Below are 16,662 nucleotides of genomic sequence, written 5' to 3'. Positions count from 1 at the left end.
GTAGACACACCTCCTCCACACCTTCATTTATTCCATCTCCACCCAAAACGAATAGTGGGTGAACATCACACTAATCTAATGCCCAAGTTCAAGGTCCGAATATGCAGAGAGTGAAAAGTGCATAAAGAGGGAGTTATGTTCCATTTACACTCGCTTAACTCCGGTCGGAATCGGGCCCAAAGGTTTTAGCTGTGTTTCTGTTTGTTAGATAGAGTAGTATGTAAGTTTAGTGCGTTTGGGTCAGGTGTCATACACACACACACACACAAACTCACACATCCTGACTTTTGTTTTTCCATGGAGCGTGACTGAGTTTTTAAATATGATTATTATTATTAGCAGTAGTATTACTATTTATTACACTTCCATAGTGCTTTTCATAACAGAAAAAGTTCTCAAAGCGCTTCAAAGGTAAAAAATAAAAATAAGAATAAATTCACATTATGAGTAGCTTAGCAAAAGCTAGCTAGGTCAACCGATAGAGGCCAAGTCTTTGAGGGTATGTATCCTCCAAAGATGAAGAGAGATGGCTTGATGTTCATGGCTTGATCAGAGGGAGGTGGTCAGGGAGATGGTTGATGTAGATTGATTGTCTGGTGACATTCATGTCGAGGGCTACTCTGGGAACCAGCCTGAGTCGTGTAGCTACTGGCCTTCTCCTTCACAATGCATGGCACCCACTTGGGTGATGCTTCAGCAGCTCTGGGCACCAGAGAGCTCACCACATACAGTTCAGAATAGTAGCCAGTCCTCCTCTGCCTCTGCCTCAGCACTGCATTCTTCCACTACATCTCCCATTCCTCTCAAGCCAAGCGACTGGTCAAATAATGTTCTCAAAAGATCAGGAGCTAGCAGCCAGGTGAACCAAAAAATGCTGGTATTGTGTCCAGATGCATCATTCAAACAAAAACATTAGCCGCAGCCAAGCCAAAAAGAGTTGACCTGCCAATCAGTCTGTGGGTGAAAATATACAGTACCTGTCAAATGTTTGGACACACCTACTCATTCCAGGGTTTTTCTTTATTTTTACTATTTTCTATATTGTAGAATAATAGTGAAGAAATCAAAACTATGAAATAACACATATGGAATCATGTAGTAACCAAAAAAGTGTTAAAAAATCAAAATGTATTTTATATTTGAGATTCTTCAAAGTAGCCACCCTTTGTCTTGATGACAGCTTTGCACACTCTTGGCATTCTCCCAACCAGCTTCATGAGGAATGCTTTACCAACAGTCTTGAAGGAGTTGCCACATATGCTGAGCACTTGTTGGCTGCTTTTCCTTCGCTCCACGGTCCAACTCATCCCAAACCGTCTCAATTGGGTTGAGGTTGGGTGATTGTGGAGGCCAGGTCATCTGATGCAGCACTCCATCACTCTCCTTGGTCAAATAGCCCTTACACAGTCTGGAGGTGTGTTTTGGGTCATTGTCCTGTTGAAAAACAAATGATTGTCCCACTAAGTGAAAACCAGATGGGCTGGCATATTGCTGCAGAATGCTGTGGTAGCCATACTGGTAGCCAAGTGTGCCTTGAATTCTAAATAAATCACTGACAGTGTCACCAGCAAAGCACCCCCACGCCATCACACCTCCTCCTCCATGCTTCACGGTGGGAACCACACATGCGGAGATCATCCGTTCACCTACTCTGCATCTCACAAAGACACGGTGGAACCAAAAATCTCAAATTTGGACTCATCAGACCAAAGGACAGATTTCCACCTTTCTAATATCCATTGCTTGTGTATTTTACTTATTGGTATCCTTTAGTAGTAGTTTCTTTGCAGCAATTCGACCAGGAAGGCATGATTCACGCAGTCTTCTCTGAACAGTTGATGTTGAGATGTGTCTGTTACTTGAACTCTGTGAAGCATTTATTTGGGCTGCAATCTGAGGTGCAGTTAACTCTAATGAACTTATCCTCTGCAGCAGAGGTAACTCTGGGTCTTCCTTTCCTGTGGCGGTCCTCATGAGAGACAATAACATCATAGCGCTTGATGGTTTTTTCGACTGCACTTGAAGAAACTTTCAAATTTCTTGAAATGTTCCACATTGACTGACCTTCATGTCTTAAAGTAATGATGGACTGTTGTTTTTCTTTGCTTATTTGAGCTGTTCTTGCCATAATACGGACTTGGTCTTTTACTAAATAGGGCTATCTTCTGTAAACCACCCGTACCTTGTCACAACACAACTGATTGGCTCAAACGCATTAAGGAGGAAAGAAATTCCACAAATGAACTTTTAACAAGGTACACCTGTTAATTGAAAGGCAGGTGAAATGCAGGTGTCTATCTCATGAAGCTGGTTGAGAGAATGCCAAGAATGTGCAACGCTGTCATCAATTGGCTACTTTGAAGAATCTCAAATATAAAACACATTTTGATTCATTTAACACTTTTTTGGTTACTACATGATTCCATATATGTTATTTCATAGTTTTGATCTCTTCACTATTATTCTAAAATGTAGAAAATAGTAAAAAAAAAATAAGAAAAACTCTTGAATGAGTAGGTGTATCCAAACTTTTGACTGGTACTGTATATATATTCAATAAAGACTCAATGTTATTTATCAAAAACAAAACAGCTGATTAAAAACAACACTTCAAAATAACAAACTATGTACATAATGTATTGATAGGAGCTCTACTTAGTCTGCCAATAGGGCGTCATGGCAACGGTATAGGCTACTGGTGCTGTAAGCGATTCAATTTCTTCTGGAAAATACACTTCACTTCTAGATATTCACGTTCATGGTTGTTATTTGTTCATATTTGATTATTGGATTCGTGCTTTCTAGAACTTGCATTATACACTCGATCCGCTGGGTTGTGAAGGCACTTTTGTATGTTGCCTTTTTCACCACTTGTCGTCACTGTTGACCGTTAGTGTGAGAAATGTTCACCTATCTTGGTCCCTCCCGGTTTCAGAGGGTGGGGAGATATTTTGTGGCTTTGTTACAAAGAGACACAGGACGTGAGAGAGACTAGTCGGAGAATAGATCAGTCTGTTTATACCGTCTACAAATGTACTCGGATTTGCCAAATACCTTATTCAAAACCTTGATTTTTTTAAACATAAATTTCATCTCTTTGGATCTATGCTTGGCTCACTTTCGATGGAAATATGTCTTTACCAAATAGAAGGAGCTCTATTGTGACGTATTTAGTGCTTGTGCTGCTCGAGTGTTACTGGGAAGCGGTGTCTGGGCAGCTCTCCTACTCCGTCTCAGAGGAGGTAAACCCGGGGACTTCTGTGGGAAATATCGCTAAGGATCTAAACCTCAATGTTCTGGAGTTGGAGTCTCGTATGTTCCAGATTGTCACCGGATCCAAGAGAAAGTATTTCGCGGTAAATCTAAAGACTGGTGTTCTATATGTGAATGAGAGAATAGACAGAGAGGAGCTCTGTGCGAAGTCTTCGAAATGTACTGTCAGTGTAGAGGCCATTATCAACAATCCGTTGAAGCTTTACCGTGTAGAAATTAATATTTTAGATACAAATGATAATGCACCGACTTTCACTGCTAAATCACAAAGTATAGACATTGCAGAGAGCACGTTGTCTGGGGTTAAATTCCCCCTACTATCGGCCTATGATAATGATGTGGGGAAGAACGGTATCAATACATACAAGCTTAGTACTAATGAACATTTTTCCATAGTGTTGCATAAAGGAGAAGAGAGTGTGTCTGCTGAGTTAGTGCTGCAGAAAGCTATAGACCGAGAGAAACAGCCTGTGATCCAGCTCACCCTGACCGCTGTAGACGGAGGAAACCCTCCGAAGTCTGGCACTTCAGACATAATAATTAATGTGCTGGATAATAATGATAACACCCCGGTGTTTAAAAAATCCTTGTATAAGACTCGAATTTTGGAAAATGTGCCGATTGGGACAACATTATTAACTCTTAACGCGACAGACGCCGATGAAGGAACGAACAGTGAGATAATATATTCTCTGAGCAAAAAAGATCAGGACCATATTCTAGATGTTTTCTACATTGACCCAAATACAGGGACTTTAACAATTAAAGGCGATATAGATTTTGAGGAACACCCTGCCTTTGAGATACGGGCGCAGGCGAGTGACAGAGGCCAGCCCCCGATGGCAGCGCACTGTAAAGTGCTGGTAGAAGTGGTGGACCTCAACGACAATGCCCCTGAGATCACTGTGACGTCACTCTTAGACACAGTGAAGGAGAATGCCAAAGTTGGCACTGCCATTGCTCTCGTGTCAGTCCTCGATAAAGATGGTGGAAAAAACGGAGTGGTTCATTGTAAGGTTAAAAATGAGGTCCCTTTTAAGTTAGAAACGAACTATAAAAATTATTATTCTTTAGTGGTCGATGGGCCTCTTGACAGAGAGAGTGATTCTCATTACAATGTCAACATAATAGCTACGGATGAAGGGACCCCGCCTCTCTCCAGCACCAGCGTTATTACTGTGCACGTTTCTGATGTGAATGACAACGCTCCTCGCTTCTCAGAACCCGTTATTAATGTTTATGTGAAAGAGAACAGTCAAATAGGCGAGATAATCACAACAGTGTCTGCAGTTGATGTTGACGTCAGTGAAAATGGTCAGGTGACCTACTCATTCTTAGAGATTAACAGCAACTCAGTACCGCTGTCTACAATGGTCAATATAAACACAGATACAGGAGATATAGTCAGCCTGCAGTCTTTTAACTATGAGGAGATACAAACTTTCGATTTTAAAGTTCAGGCCACAGACTCTGGTGTTCCTCCGCTCTACAGCAACGTGACTGTGAACGTTTTTATCCTGGATGATAATGACAACAGTCCTGGGATTCTCGCGCCCTATTCTGAGCACGGCTCCGTTAACACTGAGAACATTCCCTATTCTGCTGAAGCGGGCTACTTTGTGGCCAAGATTAGGGCTGTAGACTCCGACTCTGGCTACAATGCGCTGCTTTCTTATCACATCTCTGAGCCCAAGGGAACCAACCTCTTCCGAATCGGAACCAGCACAGGAGAACTTAGGACTAAGAGGCGAATGAGTGACAGTGACCTGAAAATTCACCCGTTGGTCGTGTTGGTTTCTGATAACGGAGAACCCTCACTGTCAGCGACTGTGTCTATTGATGTAGTGGTGGTTGAAAGTGCAGGTGAAATCCAGACTGAATCCAGAAACATACCAAGAAAGGAGGAGAGCTTCTCTGATTTAAACTTGTATTTGCTGATCGCCATTGCCTCGGTGTCAGTGATATTTTTCCTGAGCCTCATCAGTTTAATAGCTGTAAAATGCTTCAGGACAGACGACAGTTTTAAAAGGTACGGCGCCCCAATGATCACCACACACCCTGACGGGAGCTGGTCTTACTCTAAATCTACTCAGCAGTATGACGTGTGTTTCAGCTCAGACACACTGAAGAGTGACGTAGTGGTTTTCCCCGCACCGTATCCACCTGCAGATGCAGAACTGATCAGTATTAATGGAAATGACACGTTTGACAGGACTCAGACATTACCCAACAAGGACAAGGTAAGAAATTAAGTTTTCAGTTGTACCAGAAATGCGTTTTTCTCCTATCATTAAAATACACACTTGCTTTGATGTGCGTCTCATTGTGTTTGGATGATGTAGTCTTTTGATTCGCTGTCTCATTGAAATGATTTGTATGAAATAGTAAACATCTTACTGCCTGCCTTCACAAGTTGAAATAAACTCCTTGCTTTTCGCTCGCTGTCAAGAGAAACATGCGTGCTCTGTCCAAGGTGCTGAAACATATTACGGTCTTTCACTGCCTGCTTTTGCCAGTTGTTTGAACTAATGCAGTGGATCCGCTTTTTTGCCTTTACTACATGTACAACTGCTCATTTGAAGAAGAACATAGGCCTACATGTGCTCAGATATTATGGTCTTCATTCAGATTTTGTGTTTGTGTGTCATGGCGTGTAGGCCCCAAAAAAATCTGAGTTAGTGTAAGCTCATACATTCCCCACGTGGCGTCACTGTTGACCGTGGCATTGAGATATTGTATTTGGTGTCTTGAGGCCCCTCCCCGTTTCAGAGGGTGAGAACATTTCTCGGGGCTTTGTTACAAAGAGACGCAGGATGAGAGAGAGAGACAGAGACTGGTCGGAGGCAACATCAATGTTTACCGTGTAATAAATCTGGATTGGAAACATATATTTCTCGATGCTTTGATTGTTTGACAGATATTCGTATTTTTGGATCTATACTTGGCGCACGTCCGATGGAATTATGTCTTTACCGAATAGGATATATGTTGTGACGTATTCAGTGCTTTTGCTGTTGGAGTTTTACTGGGAAGCGGTGTCCGGGCAGCTCTCCTACTCCGTCTCAGAGGAGGTAAACCCGGGGACTTCTGTGGGAAATATCGCTAAGGATCTAAACCTCAATGTCCTGGAGTTGGAGTCGCGTATGTTTCAGATTGTCACTGGATCCAAGAGAAAGTATTTAGAGGTAAATCTAAAGACTGGTGTTCTCTATGTGAATGAGAGAATAGACAGAGAGGAGCTCTGTGCGAAGGCTCCGAAATGTACTCTCAGTGTAGAGGCCATTATCAACAATCCGTTGAAACTCTACCGTATAGAAATTAACATTTTAGACGTTAATGATAATGCCCCATCTTTCAGTACTAAATCACAAAGTAAAGACATTGCAGAGAACGCATTGCCTGGGGTTAGATTCCCCCTACTATCGGCCTACGATGCTGATGTGGGGAAGAACGGTATCAATACATACAAGCTTAGTTCGAATGAATATTTTTCCTTAGCGGTTCATAAAGGAGAGAGTGTGTCTGCTGAGTTAGTGCTGCAGAAAGCTTTAGACCGAGAGAAACAGTCTGTGATCCAGCTCACACTGACCGCTGTCGACGGAGGAAATCCTCCGAAGTCTGGCACTTCAGACATAATAATTAATGTGCTGGATATTAATGATAACACCCCGGTGTTTACAAAATCGTTGTATAAGACTCGAATTTTGGAAAATGTGCCGATTGGGACAACGTTATTAACTCTTAACGCGACAGACCCAGATGAAGGAACGAACAGTGACATTGTATATACTCTGAACAAAGAAGATCAGGACCATGTACTAGATGTTTTCCATCTTGACCCAAATACAGGGACTTTAACAATTAAAGGCGATATAGATTTTGAGGAACACCCTGCCTTTGAGATCCGTGCTCAGGCGAGTGACAGAGGCCAGCCCCCGATGGCAGCGCACTGTAAAGTGCTGGTAGAAGTGGTGGACCTCAACGACAATGCCCCTGAGATCACTGTGACGTCAATCTTAGACACAGTGAAGGAGGACGCCAAGGTTGGCACTGCCATTGCTCTCGTGTCAGTCCTCGATAAAGATGGTGGGAAAAATGGAGTTGTCCGTTGTGAGGTTGAGAATAAGGTCCCTTTTAAATTGGAGACAAACTATAAAAACTATTATTCGTTAGTTGTAGATGGTCCTCTTGACAGAGAGAGTGCTTCTCAGTACAATGTCACCATCACAGCTACGGATGAAGGGACCCCGCCTCTCTCCAGCACCCGCGTTATTACTGTTAACCTTTATGACGTGAATGACAACGCTCCTCGCTTCTCAGAACCCGTTATTAATGTTTATGTGAAAGAGAACAGTCCGGTAGGTGAGATAATCACAACAGTGTCTGCAGTTGATGTTGACGTCAGTGAAAATAGTCATGTGACCTACTCATTCTTAGAGAGTAACAGCAACTCAGTACCGCTGTCTACAATGGTCAATATAAACTCAGTCACAGGAGATATAGTCAGTCTTCAGTCTTTTAACTATGAGGAGATAAAAAAGTTCCAGTTTAAAGTTCAGGCCACAGACTCTGGTATTGCTCCGCTCAGCAGCAACGTGACTGTGAACGTTTTTATTCTGGATGAGAATGACAACAGTCCTGGGATTCTCGCGCCCTATTCTGATCACGGCTCCGTTAACACTGAGAACATTCCCTATTCTGCTGAAGCGGGCTACTTTGTGGCCAAGATCAGGGCTGTAGACTCCGACTCTGGCTACAATGCGCTGCTTTCTTATCACATCTCTGAGCCCAAGGGAACCAATCTCTTCCGAATCGGAACCAGCACCGGAGAACTTAGGATTAAGAGGCGAATGAGTGAGAATGACCTGAAAACTCACCCGTTGGTCGTGTTGGTTTCTGATAACGGAGAACCCTCACTGTCAGCGACTGTGTCTATTGATGTAGTGGTGGTTGAAAGTACAGGTGAAATCCAGACGGAATCCAGAAACGTACCAAGAAAGGAGGAGAGCTTCTCTGATTTAAACTTGTATTTGCTCATCGCCATTGCCTCGGTGTCAGTGATATTTTTCCTGAGCCTCATCACTTTAATAGCTGTAAAATGCTTCAGGACAGATGACAGTTTCAAACGGTACGGCGCCCCAGTGATCACCACACACCCTGACGGGAGCTGGTCTTACTCTAAATCTACTCAGCAGTATGACGTGTGTTTCAGCTCAGACACACTGAAGAGTGACGTAGTGGTTTTCCCCGCACCGTATCCACCTGCAGATGCAGAACTGATCAGTATTAATGGAAATGACACGTTGAGCAGGACTCAAACATTACCCAACAAAGACAAGGTAAGGAACATAGTTTTCACTTAACCCAGATATCAATTAGTCTCATATCCTTTAATTATACTTTTTTACTGTCTTTTTTGTACCTCTTATTAATATCTTTGTATGACGTTGACCTTTCTTTCTCATTTGAATGTTCAATGAAATAACAGATCTTGCCTGTAAAAGTTCAAATGTTTTACTGTTCTCGCGCTGTGAAGAGAAGCACATAGGTGCTGTCCATGGTCCTGAAAATCATCAAAGTCTTCCCCTGCGTGATTTTGCCAGTTATTTGAAGTAATGTTGTGAATACGTTTTTTTGCTATAATTAGCAGACATTTTAGCAGACATTTTTCATATGAAATAGCAAATAAATGTGTCGTCGTCATGCTTATATTGTGTTTTGATGGGTGTCATTGTGATATTCGGAGTTGGTGTATGCTTGTGCATTCACCACCTGGCGTCACTATTGACCATAACATTAAGATATTATATTCGAGTCTCGAGGCCCCTCCCAGACTCAGAGGGTGGGAAGACTTTTCAGGGCTTTGTTACAAAGAGACCCAGGACGAGAGAGAAACGGAGTGGTCGGAAGCCACATCAGCGTTTACCGTAAAAATATTCAGCTGGATTTTAAACATTATTTTTCGATGCTTTGATTAATTGACGCATAATCGTCTCTTTGGATCTATGCTCGGCTCACGTTCGATAAAATGATGTCTTTATCGAATAGAAGGAGCTCTATTGTGACGTATTTAGTGCTTGTGCTGTTGGAGTGTTACTGGGAAGCGGTGTCTGGGCAGCTCTCCTACTCCGTCTCAGAGGAGGTAAACCCGGGGACTTCTGTGGGAAATATCGCTAAGGATTTAAACCTCAATGTTCTGGAGTTGGAGTCTCGTATGTTTCAGATTAGCACCGGATCCAAGAGAAAGTATTTCGAGGTAAATCTAAAGACTGGTGTTCTCTATGTGAATGAGAGAATAGACAGAGAGGAGCTCTGTGCAAAGTCTTCGAAATGTACAGTCGGCGTAGAGGCCGTTATAAACAATCCGTTGAAGCTTTACCGTCTAGAAATTAACATTTTAGACGTTAATGATAATGCTCCGTCTTTTAGAATACATTCTCAAACATTAGACATTGCTGAGAGCACATTACCTGGACTTAGATTCGCTCTGTCAGAGGCCTCTGATGCTGATGTGGGTAAGAATACTGTTAGTACATACAAGCTTAGTCCGAATGAATACTTCTCGCTTGATACACACAAAGGAGGAGGTAGTGTGTCTGCCGAGTTAGTGCTGCAGAAAGCTTTAGACCGAGAGAAACAGCCTGTGATCCAGCTCACACTGACCGCTGTAGATGGAGGAAACCCTCCGAAGTCTGGCACTTCACAGATTATTGTTCATGTTTTGGATAACAATGACAACGCTCCAGTTTTTAGTAATTCATTATATAAGACTCGAATTTTGGAAAATGTGCCCCTCGGTACAACAATCATCACCTTAAATGCCACCGATGTCGATGAAGGTACAAATAGTGAAATTGTGTACTCTCTTAGGAGCAAGGAACAGGACCATTTCTTAGATATTTTTCAAATAGACTCTAAAACAGGTATCATTACAGTTAAAGGGAATATTGACTTCGAGGAACACCCTGCCTTTGAGATCCGTGCCCAAGCGAGTGACAGAGGCCAGCCCCCGATGGCAGCGCACTGTAAAGTGCTGGTAGAAGTGGCGGACCTCAACGACAATGCCCCTGAGATCACTGTGACGTCACTCTTAGACATAGTGAAGGAGGACGCCAAGGTTGGCGCTGCCATTGCTCTCGTGTCAGTCCTCGATAAAGATGGTGGGAAAAATGGAGTTGTCCATTGTAAGGTTAAGAATAAGGTCCCTTTTAAATTGGAGACAAATTATAAAAACTATTATTCGTTAGTTGTAGATGGGCCTCTTGACAGAGAGAGTGCTTCTCAGTATAATGTCACCATCACAGCTACGGATGATGGGACCCCGCCTCTCTCCAGCACCAGCGTTGTTACTGTACACGTTTCTGATGTGAATGACAATGCTCCTCGCTTCACAGAACCCGTGATTAACGTTTATGTTAAAGAGAACAGTCCGATAGGCGAGCTAATCACAACAGTGTCTGCAGTTGATGCTGACGTCAGTGAAAATGGTCAGGTGACCTACTCATTCTTAGAGAGTAACAGCAACTCACTACCGCTGTCTACAATGGTCAACATAAACACAGTGACAGGAGATATAGTCAGTCTTCAGTCTTTTAACTATGAGGAGATAAAAACTTTCCAGTTTAAAGTTCAGGCCACAGACTCTGGTGTTCCTCCACTCAGCAGCAACGTGACTATGAACGTTTTTATTCTGGATGAGAATGACAACAGTCCTGGGATTCTCGCGCCCTATTCTGAGCACGGCGCCGTTAATACTGAGAACATTCCCTATTCTGCTGAAGCGGGCTACTTTGTGGCCAAGATCAGGGCTGTAGACTCCGACTCTGGCTACAATGCGCTGCTTTCTTATCACATCTCTGAGCCCAAGGGAACCAACCTTTTCCGAATCGGAACCAGCACCGGTGAACTAAGGACTAAGAGGCGAATGAGTGACATCGACCTGAAAACTCACCAGTTGGTCGTGTTGGTTTCTGATAACGGAGAACCCTCACTGTCAGCGACTGTGTCTATTGACGTAGTGGTGGTTGAAAGTACAGGTGAAATCCAGACTCAATACAGAAACGTACCAAGAAAGGAGGAGAGCTTCTCTGATTTGAACCTGTATTTGCTGATCGCCATTGCCTCGGTGTCAGTGATATTTTTCCTGAGCCTGATCAGTTTAATAGCTGTAAAATGCTTCAGGACAGACGACAGTTTCAAAAGGTACAGCGCCCCAGTGATCACCACACACCCTGACGGGAGCTGGTCTTACTCTAAATCTACTCAGCAGTATGACGTGTGTTTCAACTCAGACACACTGAAGAGTGACGTAGTGGTTTTCCCCGCGCCGTATCCACCTGCAGATGCAGAACTGATCAGTATTAACGGCAACGAAACGTTTAACAGGAATCAGACATTACCCAACAAAGAGAAGGTAAGAAATACCGTTTTTTCTAAACAGTAATAATTTTCTGTTCATTACTGAACATGTTTTCCTTGTTTTTTCCTTCTCAATGTTTTGATGACGTTGACATTTACTTCACTGTCTCATCTGAATGTTCAGTGAAATAATGGACTTCTTAATTACTTTACAAATTTTAAATACGCCTTGGTTTTTACCCGCTGTATATTCAAACTTTGGTGCACTGGCCATGGTGCTGAAACCCAGCGTGCTCAAACTTTGGTTGTTTACTAGAGCGAATAGCTTTTTTGTCCTTTGTAGGCCTGTGTTTTGTAGACCCTGACATGTAGAGCAGAACTTAAATTAAGTTATCAGATATATTATTGTTCAAATGCACACGTTTTGCCTTTGTGTCATAGAATAATGTGATTTTCTGAATAATATTGTAAGCTCGTTCCGGTACCACGTGGCGTCACTATTGACCGTGGCTTTTAGATGTTATATGTGAGTCTCTAGGCTCCTCCCAGCTTCAGAGGGTGAGGAGATTTCTCGGGGCTTTGTTACAAAGAGAGGAAGAACGAGAGATACTGCTGTCGGAGGCGACATCGGTGTTTACCGTGTAGAAATTCAATTCGATTTGATTAATATATTGTTTTATCCTTTGATTGATTGAAGGATACTCATCTCTTTGGATCTATGCTTGGCTCACATTCGATGGAATTATGTCTTTACCGAACAGAAGGAGCTCTTTTGTGACGTATTTAGTGCTTGTGCTGCTGGAGTGTTACTGGGAAGCGGTGTCCGGGCAGCTCTCCTACTCCGTCTCAGAGGAGGTAAACCCGGGGACTTCTGTGGGAAATATCGCTAAGGATCTAAACCTCAATGTTCTGGAGTTGGAGTCTCGTATGTTTCAGATTGTCACCGGGTCCAAGAGAAAGTATTTCGAGGTAAATCTTAAGACTGGTGTTCTCTATGTGAATGAGAGAATCGACAGAGAAGAGCTCTGTGCGGAGGATCTTACATGTACAGTCCTTGTAGAGGCGGTTATCAGCAATCCGTTGAAGCTTTATCGAATAGAAATAAATATTCTAGACGTTAATGATAATTCCCCGTCTTTTCCTACGAGGTCACAACATATCAATATAACAGAAAACACGTTAACCGGTGCTAAATTCCCCCTAAAATCCTCTCATGATGCGGATGTTGCTAAGAATACCGTTAGTACATACAAGCTTAGTCTCAATGAATATTTTTCTCTAGCTACACACACAGGAGGAGAGAGCGTGTCTGCTGAGTTGGTGCTGCAGAAAGCTTTAGACCGAGAGAAACAGCCTGTGATCCAGCTCACACTGACCGCTGTAGACGGAGGAAACCCTCCGAAGTCTGGTAGTATGGCTGTTATAGTTAATGTGTTGGACATAAACGACAACCCCCCTGTTTTCAGCAAATCGCTGTACAAAGCCAGTGTTTATGAAAACGTACCGATTGGAAACTCAATAATAACACTAAATGCTACTGATTTAGACGAAGGACCAAATGGTGAAGTGTTTTTTTCATTTAGCGAGTTTGGAAAAGGCAACTTTGCTGATATTTTTGTAGTGGACACAAAAACTGGGACTGTTACAAACAAAAGAAAAATAGATTTTGAAGAAAACAAATCTTTTGAAATCCGTCTTCAAGCAAGTGATGGGGCCAACCCTCCGATGACATCTCACTCCAAATTGTTGATTGAAGTACTAGACATAAACGATAATGCCCCTGAGATATCAGTAACGTCACTCTTAGACACAGTAAAAGAGGACGCTAAGGTGGGCACTGCAATTGCTCTCGTGTCAGTCCTCGACAAAGATGGTGGCAAAAATGGGTTGGTACATTGTGAGGTTAAGAATAAAGTCCCTTTTAAATTGGAGACAAACTATAAAAACTATTATTCATTAGTAGTCAATGGTCCTCTAGACAGAGAGAGCGCATCTCATTACAATGTTACCATCGCAGCTACGGATGAAGGGACCCCGCCTCTCTCCAGCACCAGCATTATTACTGTACACGTTTCTGACGTGAATGACAACGCTCCTCGCTTCTCAGAACCAGTGATTAATGTTTATGTTAAAGAGAACAGTCCGGTAGGAGAAGTCATTAGAACCGTGTCTGCAGTTGATGCTGACGTCAATGAAAATAGTCATGTGACCTACTCATTCTTAGAGAGTAAAAACAACTCAGTACCGCTGTCTACAATGGTCAACATAAATTCAGTGACAGGAGATATAGTCAGCCTGCAGTCTTTTAACTATGAGGAGATAAAAACATTCAGTTTTAAAGTTCAGGCCTCAGACTCCGGTGTTCCTCCGCTCAGCAGCAACGTGACTGTGAACGTTTTTATTCTGGATGAGAATGACAACAGTCCAGGGATTCTAGCGCCCTATTCTGAGCACGGCTCCGTTAACAATGAGAACATTCCCTATTCTGCTGAAGCGGGCTACTTTGTGGCCAAGATCAGGGCTGTAGACTCCGACTCTGGCTACAATGCGCTGCTTTCTTATCACATCTCTGAGCCCAAGGGAACCAACCTCTTCCGAATCGGAACCAGCACAGGGGAACTAAGGACTAAGAGGCGAATGAGTGACAGTGACCTGAAAACTCACCCGTTGGTCGTGATGGTTTCTGATAACGGAGAACCCTCACTGTCAGCGACTGTGTCTATTGATGTAGTGGTGGTTGAAAGTACAGGTGAAATCCAGACTCAATACAGAATCGTACCAAGAAAGGAGGAGAGCTTCTCTGATTTAAACTTGTATTTGCTCATCGCCATTGCCTCGGTGTCAGTGATATTTTTCCTGAGCCTGATCAGTTTAATAGCTGTAAAATGCTTCAGGACAGACGACAGTTTTAAAAGGTACGGCGCCCCAGTGATCACCACACACCCTGACGGGAGCTGGTCTTACTCTAAATCTACTCAGCAATATGACGTGTGTTTCAACTCAGACACACTGAAGAGTGACGTAGTGGTTTTCCCCGCACCGTATCCACCTGCAGATGCAGAACTGATCAGTATTAATGGAAATGACACGTTTGACAGGACTCAAACATTACCCAACAAAGACAAGGTAAGACATCATGCTTTCAATTAGCACATAAATATTCTGTTCTCCTTTCATTTACTGAGCATTTACTCTGCTTTCTTGTGCTTTTTAAGGTATTTTGATGGTGTTATCGTTTGCTCTTTAATGTACGTGTTACTGCCTATGTAAGTTGTAAAAATTGCGTGTTTTTTACCGTTGTAAATATAAACGTCAGTGTGCTGTCCATGGTGCTGAAACGGATAATGGTATTTTTCTTGGTGTTTGAGCTAATGAGGTGATTGCGCTTAGTATATTTATTAGAGCTACTCATATTAACTTACACTTGTAATTAGATTTTATGATCACCAGCCTTGGCTTGTGTCTGGGTTTTCTGAAATGTAATGTCATTTGTTAATCTAAGCTCATACATTGATGCGTAAATTCCCCACGTGGCGTCACTGTTGACCGTGGCATTGAGATATTGTATTTGGTGTCTTGAGGCCCCTCCCAGTTTCAGAGGGTGAGAACATTTCTCGGGGCTTTGTTACAAAGAGACGCGGAATGAGAGAGAGAGACAGAGACTGGTCGGAGGCAACATCAATGTTTACCGTGTAAAAATTCTGGATTGGAAACATATTTCTCTAAGCTTTGATTGTTTGACAAATATTCGTATATTTGGACCTATACTTGGCTCACCTTCGATGGAATTATGTCTTTACCGAATAGGAGCTCTTTTGTGACGTATTTAGTGCTTGTGCTGCTGGAGTGTTACTGGGAAGCGGTGTCCGGGCAGCTCTCCTACTCCGTCTCAGAGGAGGTAAACCCGGGGACTTCTGTGGGAAATATCGCTAAGGATCTAAACCTCAATGTCCTGGAGTTGGAGTCTCGTATGTTTCAGATTATCACCGGGTCGAAGATGAATTATTTCGAGGTAAATCTAAAGACTGGTGTTCTCTATGTGAATGAGAGAATCGACAGGGAGGAGCTCTGTGCAAATGCTCCGAAATGTACAGTCAGTGTAGAGGCCGTTATCAACAATCCGTTGAAACTCTACCGTGTAGAAATTAATATTTTAGATGTTAATGATAATGCTCCATCTTTCCGAGCGAAATCACAAACTATAGACATTGCTGAAAACACTTTTCCAGGGGTACGATTTCCGTTGTTAGACGCATCTGATGTAGATGTTGGAAAGAATGCTCTCAATACGTACAAACTGGGCCCGAGCCAGCATTTTTCCTTAGCGGTGCACAAAGGAGGCGAGAGTGTGTCTGCTGAGTTAGTGCTGCAGAAAGCTTTAGACCGAGAGAAACAGCCTGTGATCCAGCTCACCCTGACCGCTGTAGATGGTGGAAATCCAGCAAGGTCAGGTACATTGGAAGTAATAGTTAATGTTCTGGATATAAATGATAACGCTCCAGTCTTCACTACGTCATTGTACAAGACACGTATGATTGAAAATACGCCAATAGGAACAACTGTCATAACTTTAAATGCGACAGACTTTGATGAGGGTACGAATAGTGACCTTGTTTATTCTATCAGCAAAAATGAGAAGGATCATATCCTCCAGATGTTCGATATTGAGCCAAAAACGGGGACAATTACAGTTAAAGGTCAAATTGACTATGAAGAACATACTGCATTTGAGATCCGTGCGCAGGCGAGTGACAGAGGCCAGCCCCCGATGGCAGCACATTGTAAAGTGCTGGTAGAAGTTCTGGACCTCAACGACAATGCCCCTGAGATCACTGTGAGATCACTATTAGACACAGTGAAAGAGGACGCTAAGGTGGGCACTGCCATTGCTCTCGTGTCAGTCCTCGATAAAGATGGTGGCAAAAATGGGTTGGTACATTGCGAGGTTAAGAATAAAGTCCCCTTTAAATTAGAGATTAACTATAAAAATTATTATTCTTTAGTGGTCGATGGGCATCTTGACAGAGAGAG

At 42.8% G+C, this 16,662-nt stretch overlaps 2 protein-coding genes across 40 annotated transcripts in view; both read left to right on the top strand.

The window, feature by feature from the left end:
- The window catches only part of LOC139574176 (protocadherin alpha-C2-like), a 305,452-nt gene that overhangs the window by 203,861 nt on the left and 84,929 nt on the right, over positions 1–16,662 (top strand). Inside the window, exon 1 of one of the 39 annotated variants that reach the window (XM_071398468.1) lies at positions 6,078–8,612. The exons of 37 other annotated variants lie outside the window; for them this stretch is intronic. In XM_071398468.1, coding sequence (XP_071254569.1) covers positions 6,237–8,612 — 2,376 coding nt within the window. In that variant the 5' untranslated portion in view covers positions 6,078–6,236. Of the gene's footprint in view, positions 1–6,077; positions 8,613–9,158; positions 11,687–16,662 lie in introns of those variants that run through there. One more of the 39 variants, XM_071398467.1, reaches the window with a different exon arrangement.
- LOC139574174 (protocadherin alpha-4-like) lies at positions 2,843–5,648 on the top strand. The gene has a single exon (XM_071398446.1). The coding sequence runs from the start codon at positions 3,132–3,134 to the stop codon at positions 5,523–5,525; it is 2,394 nt and encodes a 797-aa protein (XP_071254547.1). The 5' UTR covers positions 2,843–3,131; the 3' UTR covers positions 5,526–5,648.

The sequence above is a fragment of the Salvelinus alpinus genome, chromosome 4 (assembly GCF_045679555.1).
Source record: "Salvelinus alpinus chromosome 4, SLU_Salpinus.1, whole genome shotgun sequence".
NCBI classification, from domain to species: Eukaryota; Metazoa; Chordata; class Actinopteri; order Salmoniformes; family Salmonidae; genus Salvelinus; species Salvelinus alpinus.
The sequence above is the reverse complement of the archived record's forward strand: the minus strand, read 5'-3'. Positions and strand labels throughout refer to the sequence as shown.

Excerpts from the sequence above, each read along its gene's own strand:
- LOC139574174 (XM_071398446.1), top strand. The coding sequence starts at position 3,132 with ATGTCTTTACCAAATAGAAGGAGCTCTATTGTGACGTATTTAGTGCTT.